The following is a 26,292-nucleotide window of genomic DNA, read 5'->3' as shown; positions in this document are numbered from 1 at the left end:
GCCCGCTCTGCAGGCAGCGCCAGGTGCCCTGTGGTCGCCGACCCTGTGCACAGCGCAGGGCCCCCTGGGCTGCGTTGCTTCAAGGCTGGGACGCTGCTGCTTGACAGGCTCGGCGCTTTCCTGAGCACAGGCAGAGCCAAAGGCAGAAAGCCCTTTGGGGGGCAGAGGTCAGCATGGGTTACGTAAGGGACTTGGAAGAAAGGCTGGGAAGCGGCCATGTCGGCGCAGTGAGCGCACGGGGCCTGGCCCAGCCCCTCCTTGAAGACTGCTTCACCCCAAGGCCAGGCCAGGCAGGACAGGCCCTGAGAACTAAAACTAAAGGGGCTGGTGGGAACTTCTCCTAACACCTGAGTATTGAGGCCATGGGATCCTGCAAGTTTTAGACAATAAAAGGCATGAGGGCGGGATGGTAATGCCCTCTGAGAGGTAGAGAAACGGTCTTCTGGAGCATCCGGGGGACCCCACTGACCCGCAGCCTGGACTGTCTCCCAGACCTGCAGCCCGTCACCTACTGCGAGCCAGCCTTCTGGTGCTCCATCTCCTACTACGAGCTGAACCAGCGTGTCGGGGAGACATTCCACGCCTCGCAGCCCTCCATGACAGTGGATGGCTTCACCGACCCCTCCAACTCGGAGCGCTTCTGCCTCGGGCTGCTCTCCAACGTCAACAGGAACGCCGCCGTGGAGCTCACGCGGAGGCACATTGGTAAGAGCAAGGGAAGGGGCTGCCAGTTCCCCCCTCTCCCACCCCTGGCCCCAGTGCAGCCTCCGTGCTGGGCCTCCTCCTGCTAGGGACTGGGGAGAGGACTCTGCCCCATCCCCACCCTCCCATTTTGTATTGTCTCGTTTAGGGACCAGAAAGGTAGAGTTCAGGTTGCTTGGTCATTCTCACTCACGGACACAGACGGATCGTTTCTGAACATTTGAAAGCCACAGAGGAAAACACCTCACTTAAGGGGACAAGAAAGGGGAATCTGTACGAAAGGCAACGTATGAGGTTCTCTCTTTTTTTAAAAAAGGGGAGAATGATGATTTTTATTTTTATTTTTTTAAATATATTTTATTGATTTTTCACTGAGAGAAAGGGAGAGGGATAGTTAGAAACGTTGATGAGAGAGAAACATCCATCAGCTGCCTCCTGCACACTCCCTACTGGGGATGTGCCCGCAACCAAGGTACATGCCCTTGACCGGAATCGAACCTGGGACCCTTGAGTCCACAGGCTGACGCTCTATCCACTGAGCCAAACCGGTTAGGACACATATGTGGTTCTCTTAATAACTATGCACTTAAACGACTGCTGGGTGGATAGGTGGGTAGTCCGTCTTGGAGGTGTGATCTTTTGTTTGTTAATTTCGTACATGATGATGATTATTTTAGAAACTTATAGTATGAACTGCCCACTGCTGGGACACCACTGCTGCTGGTGTTCTGCCTTCCAACACCCAAAACACAGGACAAGATTACCTAGGTTAGGCACAATGAAGCCTCGATATTTATCACTTGGTTTGCTCATAAAATGATCACACTAAGGATATTCATAATTCTGTGACCCAGAGTCACGTAGAAAGGCCGTGGAAATGGAGGCATGCAGCCCGCTGGCCGCGAGTTTGACGTGTTTGGCACTGTAGTGGGTGCAGGAGGGGATTCTCTGGCAGCATCCGTAGCCCCCAGGGCTGGTCAAGGGGCTCCAGGGCAAAGCCGGAAACTGGGCAGGGCAGCGGGGTCAGGCCCACGTGGACCAGAGCACCGCTGCTCGTGTGTGTGTGAGATCTTGGGCGTTAACAGGTGAAGAGAGGCTTTTGAAGTCGAGAGAAGAAAAGTTTGGAGCCAAGGGTAGACCGTGTGCTCGTTTTCAAGAATCATCTGCGAGGAAGGGGCAGAGCCCTGCAGGGGCCAGACAGCAAGTGTGACACAGTCCATGACAAACAGCCCCTGCTCTGAGCCTGCGTCCTTCCCAGACAGACTCCCGTTACTTTACTTTAAAGAAGACACTGATCTTGGGAGTTGCTGATTTCTCTTTATACTTTTCTATATTTTAAATTTTTTAAAAATTACCATAACAAAATATTTTTGTTCTCTTGGTCTGGGGCTCCCCACCTCCACGTCTGCCTCCCACCTTATTTTTTAATCCTCACACAAGGATATATGTATGTATCCTTTCAGAGAGGAAAGGAGAGGGAGAGAGAGAGATAGAGACATGAATGATGAGAGAGAATCACTGATCAGCTGTCTCCTGTATGCCCCCCAATGGGGATTGAGCCTGCAACCCAGGCATGTGTCCTGACGGGGAATCGAGCCATGATCTTCTGGTTCGTAGGTCAACGCTCAACCACTGAGCATACTGGCCGGGCCCAAGGATATATTTTTATTGATTTTTGAGAGAGAGAGAGAGAGAGAGAGAAAGAGAGAGAGAGAGAGAGAAACATCGATGTGAGAGAGAAGCATTGATCAGTTGCTTCCTGTATGTGTCCCAACCAGGGATTGAACCGACAACATTTTGTGTCCGAGATAGCTACCCGACCAGGACTGCCTCCCACTCTTGATGGACATGCACAGAGGTTCTTCCTTGAGAACCCCAAGTCTGTCCTATAACACTGAACCAGGAAGGAATGGGGAGTGGTGGGGTGGGACAGTAATGGGGTGAGGAGACAGGAGGACCTCCAATGGCCTGTCAGTTCATCGTCTGGTTTCCATCCCACTCGACGTTGTGCCTGTAGTCTGGCTCCGTTTCCCAGCCTTCGGGGCCTCCTCCCTAGGAGCTGAATGGAGCCCTTCCTTGCAGGAGAGGGGAGCCCCCCCTCCCTCCCGGCTGCATGGGGAACTCATTGTCAGAGTGTTTACATAACTGCTTGAATTGCAGAGCCCATTTAAAAATAATTTCTGTCCATCTGGAGTGGATTTAAGAGATGAAGGAGAGGTAATGATATAAACCTACGGAATGTTCTTGAAAACTGCATTGAGGGGAGAAAGGTAGTGTGGCAGTAAGTCACCCCTGCTGTGAAGGGCTCCTGGCGTCGGCTGCCTCGGCGAGGGAGCTCTGTAGGTTTACTGAACAGATTTCTGAATCTTGGAGCGGAGGGGACTAGTAGCAGAAATCAGATGACGCGTTGCAGGCACTCACTGTGTGGCTCACAGCACCCCTGTGAGGTGGGTGTCATGACTGTCCCCACCTTAGCTCAGAGGTTGGAGTAAGTCTCTGAGGTGTGGCTGGTCAGTGGTAGAAGCTGAATTGAGGCTTCCCCCAGGCCCCTCTCTCGTCATCTGTCTCCTCTGGCTTTAGGAACACAGCCTCACCCATCATGCCCCCTCATGCGGGTTAGGTTTGAGCTCTGGGTCCCATGTGCCTGGTGAAGCTGGAAAGAACCAGTCACTTGGAGCCTAGCTCAGTGATGGCGAACCTTCTGAGCTCGGCATGTCAGCATTTTGAAAAACCCGAACTTAACTCTGGTGCCGTGTCACATAGAGACATTTTTTAATATTTGCAACCATAGTAAAACAAAGATGTATATTTTTGATATTTATTTTATATATTTAAATGCCATTTAACAAAGAAAAATCAACCCAAAAAAATGAGTTCGCGTGTCACCTCTGACACGCGTGTCATAGCTTCGCCACCACAGGCCTAGCTGGCTCTGCCCCTGTGAGAGCCCAGCCGGCCCTGGGCCATCGTGTGAGGCCAGGCGCCCTGGTCTGGTCTGACCCGAGTCTCCCTAGGGCGAGGCGTGCGGCTCTACTACATCGGAGGGGAGGTCTTCGCAGAGTGCCTCAGCGACAGCGCCATCTTCGTGCAGTCCCCCAACTGTAACCAGCGCTATGGCTGGCACCCCGCCACCGTCTGCAAGATCCCACCAGGTAATCACACCTCCACACGCCCTTCTTCGGAGCTCCTCTCCCCCATGGCGCGTGCCTGGGTCGCTGGGGAGGTTGCTGTTTTCCTGGTGTTTGCTCCTCCTCGTGGTTGGCATGGCCAACCCGCAGGTGCTCCATCTGGGTTTTCTCTGAGCCGTACCTTCTCACAGCGCCCTCCCTGGCCCTCTAGGGAGCAGACACAGCGTCGGACGGACTGCCTTTGGCCCGTGGGCACCTGCTCAGTGCCCCGTGTGTGTGGACGCTCAGGCAGTCTCCTTCCTTCCTCCCTTCCTTCCACAAAAGGTGGTGCTACAGGGGACAGAGGGTGCAGGGCCCTGCTGCCGCCTCCGCAGGCCTTACACACCAGCAGAGCGTGCAGAGCAGCACGGAGAAGGTGCTCTTGGATTCGGAAGGACAAGCATTTGACTGTGGGGTGGACCAGGGACCCCCTCGTGTAGGAGAAGCATAGGCACAGGGCGACGAGGGGTGAGGACGGGGAGGGGTTCCAGGCTGAGGGGACGATACGGCGAGGGCCTGAGGGGGTGGAGGGCAGGCACGCAGGGGCAGCACTCTGGCTGGAGGCGAGGCCATGTAGAAGACAGGGGAAATGTTTAGAAAGCATGAGGGGACCCAGCCATGGAAGGACATAAGAGTTTTGCTTTTATTCTGGGGAACTGCTGAGGGTTTTCTTTCTTTTTTTTTTTTTTAAAAAAAAATATGTTTTTATTGGTTTCAGAGAGGAAGGGAGAGGGGAGAGAAATAGAAACATCAATGATGAGAGAGAATCACTGATTGGCTGCCTCCTGCACGCCCCCTACTGGGGATGGAGCCTGCAACCTGGTCTGGTGTGACCCACGGGCATGTGCCCTTGACCGGAATCAAACCCGAGACCCTTCAGTCCACAGGCTGACGCTCTATCCATTGAGCCAAGCCAGCTAGGGCGTGTTGAGGGTTTTCTGCGCAGGGCTGATGAACCCCACCTGTACTCCAGGAAAGGGTGGCTTGGACAGGGCCAGGCCTGGGAAGCAAGACCAGGCAGGAGGCCGATTCCAGCTAAGTTCCCGACTTAGAACAAACACAGAGGCAGATGGCCCAGCCAAAGCCCACTTTTCACGGGGCGTCCAGTATAGCCACGGCGCACACAGCTGGTGTGGCCCTGTGACCAGCTGGTGTGGCCCTGTGACCAGCTGGTGTGGCCCCGGTCAGGCTGAGGACCGTCAGGCAGGTGTGGCCCCGGTCAGGCCGAGGACCGTCAGGCAGGTGTGGCCCCGGTCAGGCCGAAGACCGTCAGGCAGGTGTGGCCTGTCTTTTCCTTCCCACTGAGGAGCGGATGAGAGTGGAACCCTGGGTCCTGGGCAAGGCCAACGTCAGAACCCAGATACCCCGAAATGATAAGTGCTCTGTGTTCCCAGAACGTTGTGTGGTTGTGCCCACAGAGTCCATTTATATCTCTGCTGTTAGTCTTCCCCAGGTATTCTGGCTCTTCAGGTGAGGAGGCATATTGAGGAGACCAGTTCAGAGAGGTTAAGCCACCTGCCCAAAGTGCACAGCTAGTAAGTGGCTGAGCCAGGTGAACCCAGGACTGACTGTGTGACTCCCGAGCCTCCTCATGCCCCTCTGTTTGGCTCAGCTCGTCTGGAGCCAACTTTGGCCCTACCTCCCTGCGCTCCCCCTGGAGAAAACTAGAAGAGGAAGCCGGGTTGCATTCTTGGCATTCTGCCCGCTCCCTTCCCCAGCCCTCCCCCCTTCTGTTTGGTGAGGGCTGAGTTGGCTGTGGTGGTGTCTGTTCGCTCATAGAGTGTCAGCGCTCGCCCAGGGTCCTCTGAGGCCAGCCCCTCATTTTATAAAGGAGACACCCACTTACAAAGAGAAAGTGACCAGCCCAGAGTCACACAGCGAGATTCGGAGCCTCCTGTTGGCCCATTGGTCAGTGTCACCTCAGCTCACCTCTCGGGCATCTCCAGCATGTGCTTTTGTCTTTATTTTTTCTGGGGAACACATTCCTGGCACTCGGGCGGCAGGACTTCAAACAAGAGATTTGTTATAAACTTTATTTGTGCCTGTCTCTAGTTTTACTGCCTGGAGAGTTAGACACACACCTTCACTTTGCTGTGAATGTCACCCCAACCCAGCCTGGTGCCCAGAGGCCAAAAAGGGGCCCAGGTCGCTCCCTCCCTCCTGGCCCCAACATGAGGTGGACTCGGAGGAGCTGGCGGGAGGCGCCTTGGGGCCCTGGGATGAGTTCTGTGATGGGATGGCAGGCGTAGCTTTCCGCTGGCCTGTCTCTGCCCCACTCACTCTGTTGAATGACAAGGGGTCATTTTTCCCCAGGCGGTCGGCCAAACCCCACACAGCCGTGGGCTTTCTGGCTCGGGTCCCTTGTCTCTCTGTTCCCTTAGCCCAGGGCAGGCCCACCTCTCCAAGCCCTCTCCCTTGTTCTTGGTGGCCCACTGTACTGCCTTCCCCAGTGTTCCCCACAGCTCTGGGAGCTGGCGCTTGCAGGCCAGTGTTTAATTCTCCCCCTCACCTATGCCAGCGGTACCCCCATGGAGGTGGCATGGCTTCAGGGCAGGGTGCCGAGCGTGGAGGAGGTGTGAGTTGGGACCTTCCGGGTGACCCAGGGGTGGTCTTAGCCAGGAGCGGAGCACCGGACACGCCCGGCCTTCGTCCTCAGGAGCACCGTTTTTGTTCTGTTGACAGGATGCAACCTGAAGATCTTTAACAACCAGGAGTTTGCTGCCCTCCTGGCTCAGTCGGTCAACCAGGGCTTCGAGGCCGTCTACCAGCTGACACGCATGTGCACCATTCGCATGAGCTTCGTCAAAGGCTGGGGAGCAGAGTACAGGTCAGCACTGGGGGGCGCGTGTCTGAGGGCCCAAGGACGGCAGCGGGCTCCACACAGCAGAGCAGGGCCCCCTCAGAGATGACCCAGGCCAGCCCTCGCCCAAAGAACAGAGGCAGGGATCCGAGAGGCCGCGGCCTGGCAGGCTGATAAGGAAGAGCTGAGCAGCGCTGGCCCAGGGCCTCAGACACGTGCTCTGTGCCACCTCACACTACTGGGCGGACACTGCATCACCCTGCTGTGTGTGTGTGTGTGTGTGTGTGTGTGTGTGTGTGTGGAGCGGGGGGTGGTGGCGGAGCTGAGGCCCAGGGACGGAAAGTGACTGCCCAAAGCCACATCGTTCGTGGAAAGGCTGAACCTAGGACCTAGGTGGTACCCTCTTGGCTTCCTTGTTCATTTCGGGCAGATGGGTCTGGCGCGACCTGCTCCACGGAGTCACCTTTCATCTCCTCGTTCCTTCCAGCCTCTGTGGCTCCATCTCTGACTTGGGTGACCCTGAGCACCTGGAACATGAAATAACTGAGAAGCAGGGGAGGAGGAGGAGATGTGGGTAGTCATAGAGGAACAGAGCTGACTTGCTCAGAAGAGAAACGGTGTCTCTCGGAATTTCAGATACTGGTTTAACCTAACACTGGTCAGGGCTGCCCTGGTCTGCTCTGAGGCTCTCAGACCACTCGGGTTTGGGCTTAGAGAATCCAGGCCCTTCTCTTTCACACCTGGACGGGGGCTCCTGAGAGGCAGGGCTGTGGGCCCCTCCCCCTGCTCACAGCCCCCGCTTCCCGCTCACGCCCCAGCCCAGCCCTGAGGCAGACGCGGAGGTACCCACACATCAGCAGGAGCCAGTGCCTTGCAAGTTACTCTCCCCTTCTCTTCATTTTTCCAGATGTTTGGAATCCATTTTGTTTTGCAGTCATTCTGCACCCAAGCCAAACCCATTTCGGTATTGGCTCCGGGCCACCGTTTATAATGAAATCCAGATGAGCATGACTTATGGAAAGTCAGATTCTCATTAGAGGATTTGGGTCCGTGAAATCTTCCTCTCCCATTTACCGTATTCTAGCTGCTGTTCCCTGTATGCCCCACAGTGCCAGGGAGCACGGCGCCTTGGTCTGTGGGGGTCTCCCTGAAATCCAGGAGTGGCCAACTGAGCAATTAAAGGGGTCAGACCTCAGGAGAACTCTCCACACAGTTTTAATGGCCTGCGATTAGCCCAGGCCCAGAGGCTTAGCCCAAGGGACGTTTTAGCCCACCTTTTAGCCCTGACTAAATCACTCGGGGACCAAGAGTTGAAAGGTTAGAAAATTAATACACATATTTTACTGGGGAAGGGAAGTGTTTAAAGATGGGCCCAATGGAAAAGAACCAGAGGGAGGTCCATTTGCTCTTCTTACATCAGACGACAGTCCTGAGGGCCACCCTCAGGCCCCAGGTCAGGCAGGCACCCAGGGTGAGTCTGCAAGCTCATTTCTCGCCCTCCCCTGGGGTGAGGCAAGGCGGGCGGTGCCCTGAGGCCAGCGGCCCTTGACCTGGCGTGGCACCACCGCCCTCAGCTTCAAGTGCTGGGAAGAGGCCCCTTGGTGACGGAAGCCATTCTCTGGGGGCACTGTGTCACCGCGCTGGACACAGTGCCAGCACACCCCGTCCCGGGCGGCCCACCACATCACTGCCACCTGGCAGCACCGCAGGGCAGCCTAACTGGTGGGTGCGGCCCCTTCCCAGAACAGCCTTGCCCTCCTCCTGCCTCCTGGGCCAAAGAGAGTAAGGTTTCATCCCTTCTCTGTGAGGTGGCCGAGAGCAGGCCCGGGCCCAGGCCTCTCACCTCCAGCTGGCACGGTGCCGGCCTCAGCAGATAGCCTTTGCTCAGCGGAGGCCTTTGGGAGCGCGCCTGCGGGCTGCGTCACCAACCAGCCTGAGTGTAGACAAAGCGCTTTGGGGAAAAGAAACGTGTGGTGTGCCCTGGTTTTTTCCAGTAATTGTTTCATGGCTCGCTCTGCTGGTAAGATTTTCCAAAATAAGGCCGTAGATGGGAATTATATCAGCACATTGGGAACCGACGGCATGCGGACTCTGTCGGCGCTTTGTAAAAAAACACCCCTCAATCAGACAGACACACGTCATCGCGGGCTGCTGGGGCTGGGCCGGGGCTGGACGTGGGCAACTGAGGCGCCCATTCAGGACAGAGGGGACCCGGGGAGACCTTTGTTCAGGCTGAAGGCTGTCAGGGGCCCCTCACAGCCACTGGTGGGCCTCTGGGGTGCCCTGGAATTTGCTTTCCACTTTAACTCTTTAAGGGCCATCTCCTTGCCCATCAGGAGAACCTGATTCACTCAAAGCTCTTCTTGGTCGGAGAGTTGGGCGTGGCAGATTCTGCAAGTTATCGGCACCTCCTCTAGGGTCCTCGGGGTCTAGCAAGCCAGGGTCTATCTATGACTCTGGGGAGAAGACTGTCACCGAAGCAGCAAAAGGTGTACTTATCTGTGTGTCCTTCTGGACATTATAAACACCTCCCACCCCTTTCCCTTTCCCTATGTCTTGTAGGAGACAGACGGTGACCAGCACCCCCTGCTGGATCGAGCTGCACCTGAATGGGCCTTTGCAGTGGCTTGACAAGGTCCTCACCCAGATGGGCTCCCCAAGCATCCGCTGTTCCAGTGTGTCTTAGAGACAGTGGGTGAAGGGGAGGGCGGGCTTGGGGAAAATGGCCACATAGGAGGTGGAGAAAACTGGAACTCGACTCAACTCACTGTTGTCAAGGAAGAAGACATTTTTCTCCCTCAACCAAAGTGGCACCAACCTGTTCTCCAAAACACAAAAGCAAATCCAGAGATGGATTTTATGAACAGCTGTTTGCTGAACATTTGCCCTCTGGCCCAATTTTGAAGGGCAAGAAATGCCTTCTGCTTTGGTGGCTTGAGCAAACAGGTAGTATGTCACCACCTGCTCCCTGCCCCCGCCCCCTCCTTTCTCGATGACCGCAGTCTGGGATGGCACTGTCCAACACGCAAAGGCCTGGAGTGTGGAGTTCACCTTGGGTGTTCCAGGTAGGGATGAGCCTGCAGGGGTGTGAGTAAACCCCATGCCCGACCTTCCGGCGCTTTTGACACATGCCTCTTGAGCTGAGCACCGCGAGCCGCAGCACTCCCTCAGCGGACCCTGCACTGGGAACTGGGCCGACTTGGGGTTGGGAGGGGCTTGTGGTCTCCTCCCGCTCAGAGCAAACGGATTGGTGTGAACCAGCGGATTGGTGTGAACCAGCGTTCAGACCGCCAGGGGCAGTGGGGAAAGCTGGTGGGAGCGACCTCTTTCCAAAACGCGCTTAGATGTCCTCTCTCACTTGGAGCAGTTAGAAGGATCTGCTGAGGCTCAGTGCACACGCAATGTACAGTTCGTCACATTAATCTCAGAGAGATTTGAATTACGTGAAGTGTTCACAGAAAGCAAGAGGTGTTGTGGAGCGATGGCATTGAGGCTACGGTGGCACTACACTGCGTAGGGCCCAGGCGTAAGAGCTCACTTCGCATTGGGCTACTGTTTATGTAGTCCATTGCATTAATTTAATGAGCTTTATCATGTGCTCTTTGTTTTATACTTAAATCCTGGGCTGGCTCATGGACTGGAAACCAGAGTGGGACCCAGCGACATCTCCCCCAAGGTGCAGGTTTTGTTGAGAAGACACCTGCCAGCAGTTTTGGAAGCTGAAATAAACAGAAGCAAATTCACCAGGAGGGAAAACTCTCAGGCCAACATAGGCAAATGAAAGGGCTATTGACATTTTTTTACACCTTTGAAAATTGCAGACTTGGTGCAAAGAGGTCTGTCATCTTTCCCCTGGGGTATAAGATTATCTAGTTCTCATAGAGGATTACCAGTGACAACTCTAGCAGTTATATTGTGTAATAAGTACTGCTCCCAGTGGCAATTAGTGAGGAAACTATTATGAATTATTTCAACTGGAAAAAAAAGAGCCCTTTTGCAGAATACAGCAGACAGCATTGCTACTTGCAATTGGTACTTTATTCTTTGCTGCTGTTTTTATATGAAATGACTTATCCCATATTTTTGCATGAATTTCTACCAGGAAAAATAAAGGGGTTTCCTATGGAAGTCCTGTCTTAATTCCAGGTGAAGGGAAGAAAGTATATACTTTTGGCAGGTTATCCACCTCAAATGTGATGACATTTCTGATGCTACGTGGAGAGGTGGGAGGCTTGCCAGAGCCTCGCCTGCAGGATCCTACGCCTCTGAAGCCCCAGCCTTGAGGTTTCCGGGTGGGAGCTGCTCACCACGCCTCTTGAGGACACAGGAAGAGACAGACGGGGAGCAGCACTTGCCAGACCTGTGTTAGTCTCCTCACAGGGCCACTGACAGAACCGAGACAATGCACAGCTCCGCATTCCACCTGAGGGCCAAACACTGTGAAGTTTGTGCCTGGTGTGAAAGGACCTGTGGACCGCTGCTTACCGGTGCAGGAGGCCGTCGGGACGCCTGGATGTGCAGCCGTACTCCCGGTCAGGTCTGACCTGTGGTGCGCATTATTCCACTGTGGCCTCTCCTAAAAGCCATGGGCACTGGTTCCTGAGGGCCTGCATTCTCCACCTGCTACACGATCCTGTGAGGGCTTCCTATGGCACCAGCTGTCCTGTAGGTACTTGGCAACTTAGCTTCAGGTACAGCCCAACTTTGGTGATTGAACGGCCATGGTTGGCTATATGTGAATGGTGCCTTAGAACCCTCAGTGCTTTGTTTTTCCAAAAGCTACTTACTTGGTCCTTTTTCTTTGTAGACTAGACTCCTGTGGGAGGCAGCAGAAGGAAAATGCAGGTAAGCGGACCTTTGGCACCACTGAACGCAATCTGGTCTTACCTAGAGCTTAGGACCTGGCCGCTCTGGTCACAGAGGCTGCACAGGTGCTTTGGGGCATGTGTAATAGCAGTGTCCTTTCTTTGTCACAAAACTAGTTATATTTTTTAAGTCCTGTTGTATGAAAGGCATTTATACATTTAACAGCTTTGTTAAAGGACAGCTGAAAGGCGCAAGAGCAAACAAGGGCCGTTCTAGAGGGTGACAGTAGCTGTTAGGTAGCAAAGTGTAGTTGTCCAGGCTCCCCACCAGGTTGCCTTCACCTTGCAGCCCAGAGTAGCTAGCCCTGGGGCGCGGGGCCTCGGCACCTCCCCCAGGAGCCAACTTCTATTCCCTTTCCTCTCCTCCCCCTTCCAAACTTTATTTAGTAACTTCGATCCTTCCAGAGCACACGCAGGAGCCGCCCAGCGGTTCCGGTTACAGGCCTGTGCTGGAACATCATCTCAGCTGGCCAGCTTCCCTGCGGGCTGTCGAAGACCTGACATTTTGAGACAAGCCGAGAGTCAGGAGCAGGGCCTTTGACTCTCAGAACACGTGAGGGCAAGGCTGCTGGCAGGCTTTTCCATTGTCCTTATGTGGTCTGTGCTGTATTTTTTTTATCGACCGTGATTATTTTTTAAAAATCATTGTTCATGTATTGGAATGAGCTGTAGCACGTATCTTGTGCTTAGTTTTTTTCTTTCTTTCTCCATCTCCCCTTGACTTCCTAGAGTGTGGATGTATTCCAAGGCTAAATGCTTTTACTCAGACCGCAGAAACAGGTTTTCTGTAAGCAGTGTGTGCATGTCTGCATGTATGAGCAGTCGGGGGAAGGCAGCTATCTGACTTCACCCTTAGCTGCCCTTTCTGAGGCTCCCTGTACGTCTCTGCAAGGGGGGAGCCCCACTAGGCCACTCTGTCTAGTCCTTAAAAGGTGGAGGGAGAGGAATCCGCAAACAGCTCGTGGGACTACTTACTTACCAGGGGTTACCAGTAGCAAGAGAGGGCATGAGTTTAGTTCCGGACCCTGTGCCTTACTGTGTGACTTGAAGTGGCAGAGTTGGGCGTTTTCCCAAAATCTCCATCGATGACTCGAAGTTGTACCATTTTTCTTTGTGTGGCATAAATGTCCCCTTCCAGAATCCCTTCAAGTAACCATCTTCAAGATGTATATCACCCTTTTAAAGAGCATCAGATACTTCTCAAGTGGGGGGCGGGGGGAGTAGAAAAATTTACATAGAGGACATGGATCAAAAATGAAGATGAGGCATCTCTGGTAGAAGGAAATGACCGGACATCCAGGCAACACTGCAGAAACAAACTTGCCTATCATGTAAACTGGATCGAGAACTTCTCAGTGATTCTGTAATTGATTTTATGCTCAAGTAATGTACACTCTTGCATCCTGGTGTTTTCTATTTATATAATAACTATTCAAGACAGACAACTATTTAATTTTCTTGAAGAAAATTGGAAAGGTCTCTCCTCCCAAAGCCAGTGGCTGGGAAGAGCTGGAGGCACAGCCAGTTCTGATGTGGGTTGAGGGCGCAGAGGCTTTTTTTGGCTCAGCATCCAGACACACCAGCCCAGGCTCGCTAATCATGTCGAGGCGTGTGACAGCAGGCAGCTCTGGGCCTCTCCCTGCCTGGGGGTGAGAACTTTACATGGAGGGCGGGAGCCCCTTCTCCAAGACACCTCCACTCACCCTCCTGCAACAAGGCTGTTCAGGTCGGGACTCTTGGAATGGGAATAGAGCATGGACGACGTCGACCACCTTCACTTCTCAGCCAGCCTGACCTTTTAATACCTTTGTAAAAAGCATGTACGTATTTATAGTGTTTTAGCTTTTTCTAACTTTTGTATCGTAAGAGCAGAGCACCTGGTTAAGCAGTGTACTATTGTACTATTAAAGATTTGTCCCCTCTGTCCTTCTCTTCCCTCTAAGTGCCCTTCTAATAAACTTTTCCTGGAAAAGCTCCTGCACCTGGAGCAGTCTCCTCCTTGCTGCTGTGTCTGGGTGGGGAGGGGATTTACAAGGGAATCCAGTGGGGCGCTGGGGACAAATGTCTCTAAGCCCTAATGTCCTTTGACCAAGGATGTGCCACAGCCTCATGTAATGCACCACGGGCCTCACTCCCTCCCCAAGGGCCACATGCAGTGCCAGCAGGAGCCCCTGGGTGAAACGTCCCACCCCCGTTGCATCTGCCTTGGCACGCACAGGCCCTACAGCTGCTGTCTCTCCACTGTCACTTTGCAGTCTTTTCCCCTGGACTTAAAGGCCTTTGAAATGATTAGATGCCACCAGACTACTCTTCCCCTAGGCATGGAGACAGTTTTAGATTCATAAGTGAGGTTTCCAGCTCAGATGACTCTTTAGCCTCCTGTGAAAATTCATTTTAAACTCCCAAGAAGACAGACTTCAACATTTCCTCCTGGGCTGAATCTTACACTGACCCCAGCTGATGTAGATACAAACCAGGATGATTAAAACAGTTTGGAGGAGGAAGACAGAATGGGGCCGGCACAGTCATTAGCTGGGCCGCTTACACAGCAGCCTTCCTTCTAAGGACCCTACCAGAGTTCAGACCCCTCCTGAAGGGAGGGAGGCAGAGTTCACAGGAACTACATCAAAGTCCTCCCTTTGTGATTATTATTTGGCCAATTCTCCCCTCCTGCCCTATAAAGACTCCCCACTAAGGTTTTGTCTAATCTGTATTTCTCAGCAAATGGCTCAAATCCATACCTCTAACCCAACCTGTCCTTTGAGCTAAACTTTAAATTCCAGCTGCCTGTCAAATGTGATTTAAAACATAACACCCACACACTGAATCATCTATTTAACCAAAATATGTGGCGAGCTAACTCCTTTCCTGACTCCCCATTTTTATCAGTAGCTTCTCTCTAGCTCCCTCCCCCGCTTCTCCAACTCCTGAGCAGCCTGATGCACATCTCTTCCTTGCTCTCCATCACCTCTGCTGCCTGTCAATCAAACCTCCCTTTCGGAAAGGCCTTGCTCCCTGAATGGCCTGGCTCCCCTTGGCACAACCTCCTCTTTTTCTTGTACCCGCACTTACTCCTTCTGTCCGGTTGGTGTTCCCAAGCCACTGCATGTGTTCTTGATGTTCCTCCCCAAGTGATCTCATCTACTCACAAAATTTCAGGCCACGTAAATGCCAATGACTTCCAAATCAGTATTTACAGCCTGGACATCAATCCCGGGCTTCATATCTGTAGCCAGCAGCCTGTGGGCTAACGGGACGTGGAGATGCCACAAATACCTCAAACTCATAACTTAAAAAGCAAATTCACCACTGCCCTTATTGAATCATCACCCTCTCCCCTGGCCTTCAGCCCCATTTACCCATCCTACACCCACAGAAGTCACAGTCGTCCACCCTCCCTCACTCCCCACATCCAATCAGTCCTGTTTCCCATTCTCACTGCCCTACACAGGTCCTCGAGCACCCGGACAACTGCACCAGCTTAATAATTACTCTCCTAGTCTCCAGCCTGTTTTCCTGTACATGCAGCATCCGTACCACCCCCAGTGACCTACCTGACCTTAGATGCCCCCACCTCCTCAGCCACAGCACACATTCTAAGGTCTTCAACACGGACCACTTGACCTTCATCATTGGGCCCATGTCGCGCTCTCAGCTGGCTGCCTTATACTCTGCTTGGAACGTTAACCCCTCCTCCCCAGGCTAACCCCGGCCCTGGCCTTTCTGACAGGCACCACCAGCTCTGTTGGCTAACGGTCACTAATGCTTTGCCTTCAGACATCTCCAGGAAGCCCTCTGTGAATCTATCACCACATTCTCAACTGTCTTCACCATGGCTTTCTCCTCCTCTAGGCTGCGAGTTCCCTGAGAGCAGAGTTTGTATCTTATTTTTATACCCCCAACTTCTTTTGGCCACTGCATATTTTTGTTAGATAAATGAATCAATTTAGAAGATTCTACCTCAGCAATACCTTTGCATCCATTTCCAATGTACTATTCTATAGTAAGTCCTTATAAATAGCCAAAGGAATACCACCAAACAGTTCCTGATTACCTTTTATCAGAGCTATTCCAATAGTCTCTAAATCTGTCTCCCTCTAGTCCAGGAATGGCAAATATGGGGCAAAACTGCCACCATTCTCTATCCACGGTGAAACCACTAATCACAGTGTTTGGTCCATTCTCAGCCTCAGAATCCTTCTCAACGCTTCTCTCCAAATAGTGCTAATTAATTAGTGTTGGCTAATACCACTGCCCGATTTCCTTGGAGTGTAATTATAGTTAATGTCTCTTCTGCTCCAAACTTCTTGACTCCTCAATTACCTCCAGAGGAAACACAGGCCCCACAAAGTAGGATTTCATGGTTCTCTCCAACATCAATCCATCCTTACCCATCACCACTCCTCTAACTGGACTACCGGAGTTTTCCCAACAGAACTCCTTGCGTTATCTCCATACCTTTGTTCATGCCGTAACTTCCACCTACTGCCCAAATTCATGTCCTTTCGGCTCAATGCAAGCATCACTTCCTGTAAGTCAGTGGGTCTCAAAATGTGGTCACTAACCAGTTACATCAGTATCAGGGTAGAAACACATTCCGAGGCCCCGCCCTGGACCTACTGAATCAGAAACTGGGGTGGGGCCCTCCAAGTGATTCTGATGTGGGCTCAAGTTTGAGAACCCCTGCTCCCAGCTGTGTTTTATGCTCCTCCCAACAGTGCTCTCCTTCCCACAAGCAATTAGGGCTGGTCAGGGTGCTCTGCATATTCTGCCCAGCATTCCACCTTTTGTGCCCTCATCTTGCTTGTCCCCTCCTCCCACCCGAGTTGGACGATGAGCTCCTAGAGCAGAGAAAATACATCCTTACTGAGTCTGCAGCCTCTGCTGCACCTGGCCCAGTCTGGCACCAAGAAAGTTCCCAATCAGTGCTGGCTGAACCCTGGATCCTTGCTTCATCAGGTTAAAGGAATAGGTTAGTTGCTTTTCCTCACCCTTTAGACCTAACTTCACCATACATGACTTCCTGAGAATTCCCTGGAGCAGCAGGATTGGTACAGACCTTGGGTTCAGATGAAGAGAATCTTTTCTCTCTTAAATTATGCTGCTGTTTTCTTACAGTTCCTACTCCAGGCCTCAGCCCATGTGGTTATAGCATTAAAGCCACCTGGTTGATATGAGAAAGGGGAGAGGCAATGACTGTTCACATCTTTCACAGGAGAGAACCAGGAAGGCTGGTCGTGATCTGCTGTATGTGCCCTTTTTGTGCTGCCCAAATTTGTAGTTATGGGGAGAGAGTATTTGAGTCTATCAACATATACCCACAGATATTAAAGGGGTCTAGAGAAAAAAAGTTCTTTTCTTGCCAAACCTGTGTTCCAAAGATGCAGTAATAACTATTAAGTCCTGGTTTTGAATCAGTACTTTCCCAATGGGAAACAAAGTAGAACTGTAAGTCATTAAGAGCTGGAATGTGCTCAGTGGTGCTCCAACAAAAGGCCCATACATTGCTATTACCTCTATTAATTCTTCATTCTGCAAATCAGAAACACCTCGGAACAGAGCAAGACGCTTCCTCTACTAGAAGAACTGCAACACACACACACACTTCACTCTGAATAAAGAAATCTACATTAAGAGCAAGACCTGTGATGTTAATAACAGGCATATAGGTCATGCCCAAAATATAAAACTTAGAGAATTTCTAAGACCCTTTCTACAAGAGCTAATATGCCAAAGGTGCAAGCATGGATCACTAAACTAACCTCCAAGTAGAATCTAAATCAAAATTAGAACTCTGCCCTGCATAGTCAGCATGCTACTTTATGAGATATACAAATGATGGGAAGTTAATAGGGTGTTGTTTTCAAGCCAATCCTAGTAAGTAGGTACACTTGACCAGATATTTTACATTTTCTCCACCTACAATCTTTTAATGAAATTTGATATTTAATGACAGAATGCTGTAGCTAAATTGTCTTCCCTATTTTTAAATGTGTGTGTGTGTGTGTGTGTGTGTGTGTGTGTGTGTGAAGGACAACTCCAACTCATTACAGCATTCTCCGGAAGTCTGTCTCCATCAATCAGAGCATTTAATGAATCAGGACCTCTGACCACACTAGACACATGTTTGCTAAATTTAGCTTTGCATCAGCAAACACAAGCTCAGAATAGTTCATGGAGCTCTCATCTTACCCTTAGACAGTGATTCTTCTAAGATTGTCTTTCTATGGCAGGCCAAGGCAGGGTAAGGGGTGCATGCCACGTGCTCTCCCTATGGCCATTGTTAAGAGACTGGCCCAAGGTGGAGGGGGTCCAACATCAGCCACGGCAAACACATTTATCCCCACCTCTCCATGATGGGAACTTGCAGTTAGCCATTTATCACATCTCATGTGGTATAAGTGGTTTGCAGTAATGGCCTGACATGCTCTATGGTCCTTGAACCACATCCCATATTACTCAGCCATCTAAGTCTAGCTTCTCTGAATCTCCAGCTTCTCTGAATTAGATGTGGCCAAGTTCTATAAATAGAGAGCAAGCAAACTGCTTCTGTCAATCTTCTCATATTCTGGCAGGATAACATATTTTAAAATTATAAAAATAACTATGTCTTCATCACTCTAAAATTATTACATAACACACAATTTTCTCAGGGGGAAAAAAGCTTACTGTCTCTCCCTACCTTCCAACACTCATGGACTTTCAAACTTTGTGATAATATTCATCAAACTATCAAATACAAATACAAACCAAAATTAAGGACCCACTATGTGCCAAACAGTGTGTTATACAAATAGATAAATATTTCAAGAGGAGGGGGGTAGACAATTCTCTCATATAAAATCCCAGGTGGACAGTCCATAATAACTTGTGAATGGCAACTACAGAGGTCACTTTAGATAAAGTACAACTTTTATTACACTACAGGAGGCCCATTGCATGGATTTGTGCACCAGTGGGGTCTCTCAGCCTGCCTGCACCCTCTCGCAATCTGGGGATCGGGCCAAAACCCGCAGTCCAACATCCCCCGAGGGATGTAGAAGTGTGCAAAGCAGCAGGCGGCCAAGGAGGAGCCTGAGCCCAGACCGGGTGCCATGCTGCCTCTCAGTAGCGCTGTAGCAGAGGCAGGAGAGGCTCACGCTGCCGCAGCAGCGCTCACCAGCCATGAGCCTGGCATCTGGCACCAGCTGGTTGGTCAGTTGAGAGGCACTCCTGCTGTGAGAGTTCCCTGACCACCAGTGGGCAGCTCCTGCATTGAGCATCTGCTTCCTGGTGGTCAGTGCACATCATAGCAACTGGTCACTTAGGCTTTTATATATATACTAGGGGCCCGGTGCACGAAATTCGTGCACTGGGTGTGTGGGGGGGGGGGGAGAGTGTCCCTCAGCCCAGCCTGCCCCCTCTCACATACTGGGAGCCCTCAGGCGTTGACCCCCATCACCCTCCGATCGCCTGATCGGCCCCTTGCCCAGGCCTGACGCCTCCGCCAGAGGTGTCAGGCTTGGACAGGGGACCCCCATCACCCCCGATCACTGGCTCTGGTCCCCGCCCAGGCCTGAGGCCTCTGGCCCAGGAATCATGCCTGGGCAGGGGACCCCCATCTCCCTCTGATTGCTTGCTCCACCCCCTGCCCAAGCCTGACGCCTCTGACCCAGGCTTCAGGCCTGGGCAAGGGGACCATCATATCCCCCCAATTCCCGGCTCCACCCCCCACCCAGGCCTGATGCCTCGGCCAGAGTTGACCCTCATCACCCTCCGATCACCAATCACCGGATCGGCCCCTTGACCAGGCCTGGGCCTCTGGCAGAGGTGTCAGGCCTGGGCAGGGGACCCCCAGCTCCCCGCGGTTGCAGGCTCCGCCCCTGCCCAGGCCTGACACCTCTGGCCTAGGCATCCAGCCCAGGCAGCGGGGACCTGCAGTGGCAGCGGGGGGCGCCGCGATCGTGGGCTTCGCTTTAGGCCCAGGCAAGGGACCCCTAGCTCCTGGGACTGCCAGCTTCGACCATGCCCAGCTCCCATCGCTGGCTCCACTCCTACTTCCTGCTATCACTGGCCAGGGCGGCAAAGGCGCCTGATTCTCCGATCATGGCTGGGGCCACCTTTGCCCTGCCCCCCAGCTCTTAGCTCCCCCCTGGGTTTCCGATCACTGTCAGTGGCAGGGGGCTTCTTCCTGCTTTCCCTTTCGCCTCCCTGCATTGTGCCTACATATGCAAATTAGCTGCCATCTTGTTGGCAGTTAACTGCCAATCTTAGTTGGCAGTTAACTGCCAATCTTAGTTGGCAGTTAATTTGCATATAGCCCTGATTAGCCAATGAAAAAGGTATCGCCGTACGCCAATTACCATTTTTGTCTTTTATTAGTGTAGATACTAGAGGCCTGGTGCACAAAATTCGTGCATGGGAGGGGGGGGTGTTTAGGATCAGGACTAAACCGGCAGTCAGACATCCCTCTCACAATCCAGGACTGCTGGTTCCCAACCACTCGCCTGCCTGCCTGCCTGCCTGATTGCCCCTAACTGCTTCTGCCTGCCAGCCTAATCACCCCCTAACCACTCCCCTGCCAGCCTGATCGATGCCTAACTGCTCCCCTGCCAGTCCAATCGCCCCCAACTGCCCTCCCCTGCCGGCCCGGTCACCCCTGCCATCCCCTGCTGGCCTGGTCACCCCTAACTGCCCTCCCCTGCAGGCCTGGTCCCCCACAACTGCCCTCCCTGTGGGACTGGTGACCCCTAACTGCCCTCCCCTGCTGGCCTGGTCGCCCCCAACTGCCCTCCCTCCTCTGCAGGCCCGGTCACCCCCAACTTCCCTCCCCTGCCAGCCTGGTCGCCCACAACTGCCCTTCCCTGCCAGCCATCTTGTGATGACATGGGGCAGCCATCTTGTGTGAGGGTATGATGGTCAATTTGCATATTACCTCTTTATTATATAGGATTAGCTCATGATCACTCTTCTTAACCTGGGCCTTTAGTAGATGCCACTGGATTCTTTTATCCCACATTTCCCCTAGAAGAGGCTGATAGCTGAGGTCTTAAATATGTGAGTTGTCAGTATACATATGCATGTTGGATCCAAAATAGTGAGTTTGACAAACCCTTACCTTATTCACTATTTATGTCTAATCCAATGAAGGAAGAAAGACTTCTCCATATACATCCTCTACTAAACAACAAAATCATAATAATACACATTAGCAGACTTTATATGCAAATCACATTTTAATCATCTGGCTTGGTTTAAGCCACAAAATCAAGTTCACAGCTTTTTTTTAGTCTGTTTTCTCTAACCAATGATCCTCATGTATTTTCTAAAACCTCTCATATTTTAAGAAAAACATGTTCCACCTTTTATTTTGCAGCAAGGAGCTAACTTTCCTTATATTCCTAATGAATGGCTGATCCAGTCATCTCAAAGAAACACTGATGGAATGGTGAATAATCCTTCAGAATAGTAAATAAAAAAAAGTCACCAAGCAAGACAGCCACCAAAGTTCCCTGAAATGGCTCTTCCTGAATGCTCCAATCACTGCAACCTTTGCTCCTGTGGTCGCCCTGGCCTGGCACCGTGAGCCTCCGTTCCTTCTGCTTCTGCCTCACGTCCCAGTGCTTGGAAGATGGAGCACAGGGGTCTGAAAGTTGTTTCTGCTAGTGAGCACACCAGACCAAGAAGTAGTGCTCAGCCCCGGTTCCAGCACCACCCAGCTCTGGGACCCTGTGACATTTAGAGCCATGCAGCGGCCACCACAGTGATGGGTTATTTGCTATATTTCCAACTCTTCCTTTGGAAACTTTCCTTTTGGTGGTCAGTTCCCCAGGGGCTGACCCACTCAGCCCAGGAAGTAACACAAGGTACTCAAGGACTCACTGCCTAATATTTTCACATCCTTTTCTACCTTAATCACTCCTTAGTATTACTATTAGGCAGTGGTCTGTCTTTCAGAGAGGAGGGTATAAAATGTGACAACACAGCTCTGACATCTCAAGAAAACTCTAAGGAAGAAGAGTTTATTCATGATAAAGGCAATGCCAAAACTTCCGTATATGATCACAGACTGTTTCAACGGCCCATTACAGGGAATTACTTAAGTTCCTCTCTGTCTCTTACACACATGCAAACCGCACCCACCCTCCTCACCCCCCAACTTTGTAAAGGTATCTGTCTTATCCCTACCAGAGTAGGAAACCTTTGCCTCATTTATTATAGTCTAAAATGTTACACTGGCTCCTCAATACTTTCTAGCATGAGCTCAGACACTATACTTTAATTGAAATGCCCAGAGCAACTTTTTAGCTAGATACTAACCTGAGGGCCACTGCCACTGGCCCCACCTATACTACGGCACAAATTGAATCCGCAGCTGCTTCCTTTCTTTTGATGCAAAAGCATCGAAGCTCAGAGCAGAAGATCCAGAACACCCAGGAAAGGCGGCACAAGCTCCTGATCTGCATCATCAAGTGTGACCACAGGGCATGCGCCAGCAAAGCTGACTAAGAGTGGCTTCTTCTTTAACTTGGGCAAGTCACACACAACCTCTGAGCCTCTCATTCCCTTCCATTCCTAGAACAAAAAAGCATATCTGAAAAATTATCAGTCCTTACTATCATTATACTCCTCACTCCTTTACAATATCCCGAGGGAGAAAAACTTTCTCCTTAACCCTCTACTAAAAACTAAAATTAAGAGGATCCTATGAACAAATCTGGCAGTCAACAGGATGACGGAAAGTTCAGCAAAACGTAACGGGGTTGACAGGAAAGTATCTCAGGTAGTGCGAGTTAGCATCTTTGTTAGTCAAACCCTAGTAGGAGTAATTTAGTGTTCTTCATCAGATGAAAGGCCTTCGATTTCATCTCTGTCTCCCCCAATTGCCATCCAGAAGGCTTTGGCAACCTGTGTCAAGAGAAACATGCAACACATTTTAGCCAACAGCTAAATTTCAGCTCATTTCATGTCACACTTTGATTAAGACTAAAATTCTATACCTTGTCCTCCAACCCTCTGGCAACATATATTAAAACCCTTGAATATCCAGACCCAGGACTTCCACTTCTAGAAATTTCCACTCAAGATATAATCAGAGTTGTGTACTATGGTGATGGGTAAGGATATGCAGAGCTTCACTCTTTATAGAAGCAAAAATTGCACATGACCTGTCCAAAAGTGCAGTGGGTAAATTATGACACATTCATACAACACATACCATAAACCATATATGTTTCCTGCTAAGAACATGTGTTGCGTTGGTAATAACAAACTAAAACAAAATAACTGCGTTTTCCAGCCCAATAGTTAGGAAGGCAAACATGCTGAGTCTCAATGACAGTTCCGTGTCACTCAACAAACATTTGAAAAATCTTGGTTTGACTGCAGCAACTAAGTTACTATTGTGTAAACATTCAATTAGTTATAAGTTAAAATCCAATGAAAAATTCACACTAAGACACTTTAGAAATAAAAAAGTATAATCAATCAATAAGTGCTATAATTCTAACAGCATGGATCTTTTGTAGGTAATAAATACCTGACTGATTGTCTCACCTTTTCTGCATGCAACTTTCTCTGCTCGTGAGGAAGCGTCGCAGCCTTGTCTAGGGGGAAAATATATCTTAAGAAATTCATCTAATAGCACAAGAGAATCTGGAGTGTACAATGTTCTAACACTGGGAGATGGGAGATGGGTTTCAAAGACATGCTTATGGTGTAGTCATTATAGCTGTGAGGAAGTTTAAGTCTTACAAATTCTCCAGATGGGAATTATATGAGTAAATTGGTAGGGGTGTCACTGACTCCACATTAATGAGACACACTGAAAGAAACAGAGGCAAGAGAAGAAGGGAAAATAAGAGGAAAGAGAATGAGGGAAAAGGAAAATTTACCCCAGGGGATTTTTACCACCAGAGGATGGCACAGTCTCCCAGTAACTACGTTTCTCAAGATAGCTGAGACCAGAGAATGGAATAGAATTAGCAGTTACCAAATAAAATCCTACTATATAAAACCAGGGAGTATCAATATGGGAACATGTTAGGCCCAATGGATTCATCTGCTTACCTTTCATTTCCTTTAACTTTGAAAACAGTCTTTCAAAATTCTCCAAATCTCCTCCACCCGTAGTAAGACTGGCTAATTCTTGAATATCCATATCTAACATAGGATCTGAAATAAGGATTCAACACATTGTCACACGTTATTTATATACTAGAGGCCTGGTGCCGAAATTCATGCGCAGGGGGTGGGGAGGGGTGAGTCCCTCAGCCCAGCCTGCACCCTCTTGCAATCTGGGAGCTTTTGGGGGATGTTCGGCTGCTGGTTTAGGCCCAATCCCGTGGACATCCCTCTTGCAATCCGGGACCGCTGGCTTCTAACTGCTCGCCTGTCTGCCTGATCGCCCCTAACACCTCTGCCTGCCTGATCACCTCTAACTGCTCCCTGGAGGGGCGGGGCCAGCCTCGGTGAGGGGTCGTGGTGTTCTGCACTTTCCAACCAGGAATGTTTTAATAAGCAGTCTCCAAAAACTTGAACTGGAAAAGCTAAAAGTAGAGTGCTCAGATTTCAGGCATCAGGTGCTATTAGCAGGATTTCTATCCCAATTAAACTCTAATTCTGAGCTCTCAACAGTCTGGACAAACTGCCCTTCACTATCTCCAAAGTTTCTTATTCGTCACTATCCCATTTTCCTCCACTTCAAACCAAGGTAACAAATGAAACCTTTAATTCTGATCTTCCTCGCCGCAATGGAACAGCAAACCTCAATCGAAATAATTTCCCGCCAGAAGTCACATCCAAATACTGTGAGACTGAGGACTATAGGGCTGACTATGTACATGCACTATAACAGGCTCACATTCTAGCAATAGACGCCCAGGCATCCTCCACAATACCACAATCCTCTGGTCGTATACTTCTGGTTTTTCTAACTCCTCCTTAAGTGATGTTTCCTTCAGTCATGTTGCAACATCCAGAGCCTCTAGTGGGAGAGGATGTTTCTGTTCTTTGATGTTGATAGCTGTTTACTATTTGGAATCAGTGAAGTTTTGGGAGTCCTGCCGCTGCCATGAACATGTCAGTCCCAAGTGAATTCATGAAACAACTGCTCATTCAGTCCACGGCTGGCACAGTCCGGTTCGCAATGAGAAAGGTACTGTGCTGAGCCGTTTTCCAATCGGATCTTCCTCTTCCTTCCCAAGCACACTCCAAACCTACTCCGGGTCTGACCACACCAACCCCACAGACCCTTAAGACCTTCCCCCCTATTTCTTCGACTTTCCCCCATCAAACTCGCATCCTATTGCGTTGCCTAGGGGAACCCCTGTTCCCTGGGGGGCGGGGCCAGCCTGGGCAAGGGGCTGTGGTGTTCTGGTCTCTGGTCATTCCACCATTTCGGTCACTAGGCTTTTATTATATAGGATGTGCTAAATACACAGAATCCTAGGGCAGTCAATCCTGGCTTTGATTAAAGTCACCACTGAATGAGTGCTCTAGGTACTGGCCTCCAACTCAGAGGGCTTCATTCACCCTGCTTGGCTGCTAGTGGGCCTCACAAATGAGCAGTAACTTATTTTATCCTTACAACACTATAATGAGGCAAGGCACACAGTTTCCATTTTAGAGATGAGAAAACTAGAGCTTGGTGTTGAAGTGACGTGCTCAAGGTCACAGCTAGTAAATGTGACCTTGGGTTCAGTCTTAGGTGTTTCCAACTCTATAGGCCACACTCTCCACTAAGGTACACCAATTCAGCACTAAAAGCCTGAAATTTATTCCATCTTTTACTGTACAACATATATTTTCACGTCTATTACTGACAACCATATAAGGTGGCTAGAATAGATTTCACTGTCCACAATTCACACATGAAAAAATCCGGGTTTAAAAATTACAACTCATCAAAAATTACAACAGTTCAGAGGTAAAGCTGGTTTAAACTCCTGTACTCCTACTACCATTCAGCATGTTGCCTCATTATCAAAGTTTAATGAGAATTTAACTCATCCTCCACTCCAGGCCCACCATCCCAGCACACAGGTCTGTCTCCTTCCTTTAATGCTCCCACACTTCATGTTTACAGAACTGTCTTGGCACTGGCATATGCTACTTTGTATTCTGACACCTCGCCACATTGCTATAATAAAGACTACCATAGTAAGAGAGTTTGCTTTTTATCTGCACCACGAGTGCTTTAACTTGCACATTCCATTTCGCTTTTGCTACAGCACTGTAAGGAAGATTTGTTAACCCCTATTTTACAGAAGGAGAAACTAATGCCCATGGAAGCTAACTAACTTACTCCAGGTCATTTCATTACTAGTGGTAGAGCCATGATTTGAACCCAGTTGTCTAGGACTCAAGCCCACAACCTTAACCATTACAAGGCCTGTCTCTGCATTTTTGGACTATAAGCTCCTTGAAGACAAGGATGATAACTTATAATCCTCTGCATCTACTACAATGTCATATAGATAATTTGGTGTTAAAAATGTATTTTGGTTAATAAATTTGTTTTAGTTCAGTGAGCATATCATGCTGGCAACTGGCATACAGGGCTAGAGATAAAAATTTGTGACTTGTCTGTGTATACATGATAATTGAACTGTGGACATGGATAGAACCACTTCATGCTTTAGCTACAGATTTGAAAGAGGAGTTTAAGTGGAGCATTGCAGAATGGCAATATTTAAAAGCTGGGTAAAAAAAGGGTAAATTTCTAAAGAAAGAGAAGGAATAACCAGAAAGCAGATAAATCACCCAACTAAGATGTGTT

General features: G+C 50.3%; 2 protein-coding genes across 2 annotated transcripts in view; one reads left to right on the top strand and one right to left on the bottom strand.

Moving 5' to 3' along the window:
- Positions 1-13,502, top strand: part of SMAD3 (SMAD family member 3) — a gene marked incomplete at its 5' end in the record, with an annotated part of 114,668 nt that extends 101,166 nt beyond the window's left edge. The window contains 4 exons of the mRNA XM_081113433.1: positions 493-705; positions 3,717-3,854; positions 6,552-6,696; positions 9,232-13,502. Coding sequence (XP_080969559.1) covers positions 493-705; positions 3,717-3,854; positions 6,552-6,696; positions 9,232-9,355 — 620 coding nt within the window. The 3' untranslated portion in view covers positions 9,356-13,502. The remainder of the gene's footprint in view (positions 1-492; positions 706-3,716; positions 3,855-6,551; positions 6,697-9,231) is intronic.
- Positions 13,503-20,730: 7,228 nt separating this feature from the next.
- AAGAB (alpha and gamma adaptin binding protein) overlaps positions 20,731-26,292 on the bottom strand; it is a 49,388-nt gene continuing 43,826 nt past the window's right edge. Inside the window, exons 8-10 of the mRNA XM_081113423.1 lie at positions 23,583-23,687; positions 23,070-23,119; positions 20,731-22,421 (exon numbers count right to left, since the gene is read on the bottom strand). Coding sequence (XP_080969549.1) covers positions 22,344-22,421; positions 23,070-23,119; positions 23,583-23,687 — 233 coding nt within the window. The 3' untranslated portion in view covers positions 20,731-22,343. The remainder of the gene's footprint in view (positions 22,422-23,069; positions 23,120-23,582; positions 23,688-26,292) is intronic.

The sequence above is a fragment of the Myotis nattereri genome (assembly GCF_964212035.1).
Source record: "Myotis nattereri genome assembly, chromosome: 1".
NCBI lineage: Eukaryota > Metazoa > Chordata > Mammalia > Chiroptera > Vespertilionidae > Myotis > Myotis nattereri.
This window is presented reverse-complemented; position numbering and strand designations above follow the sequence as displayed.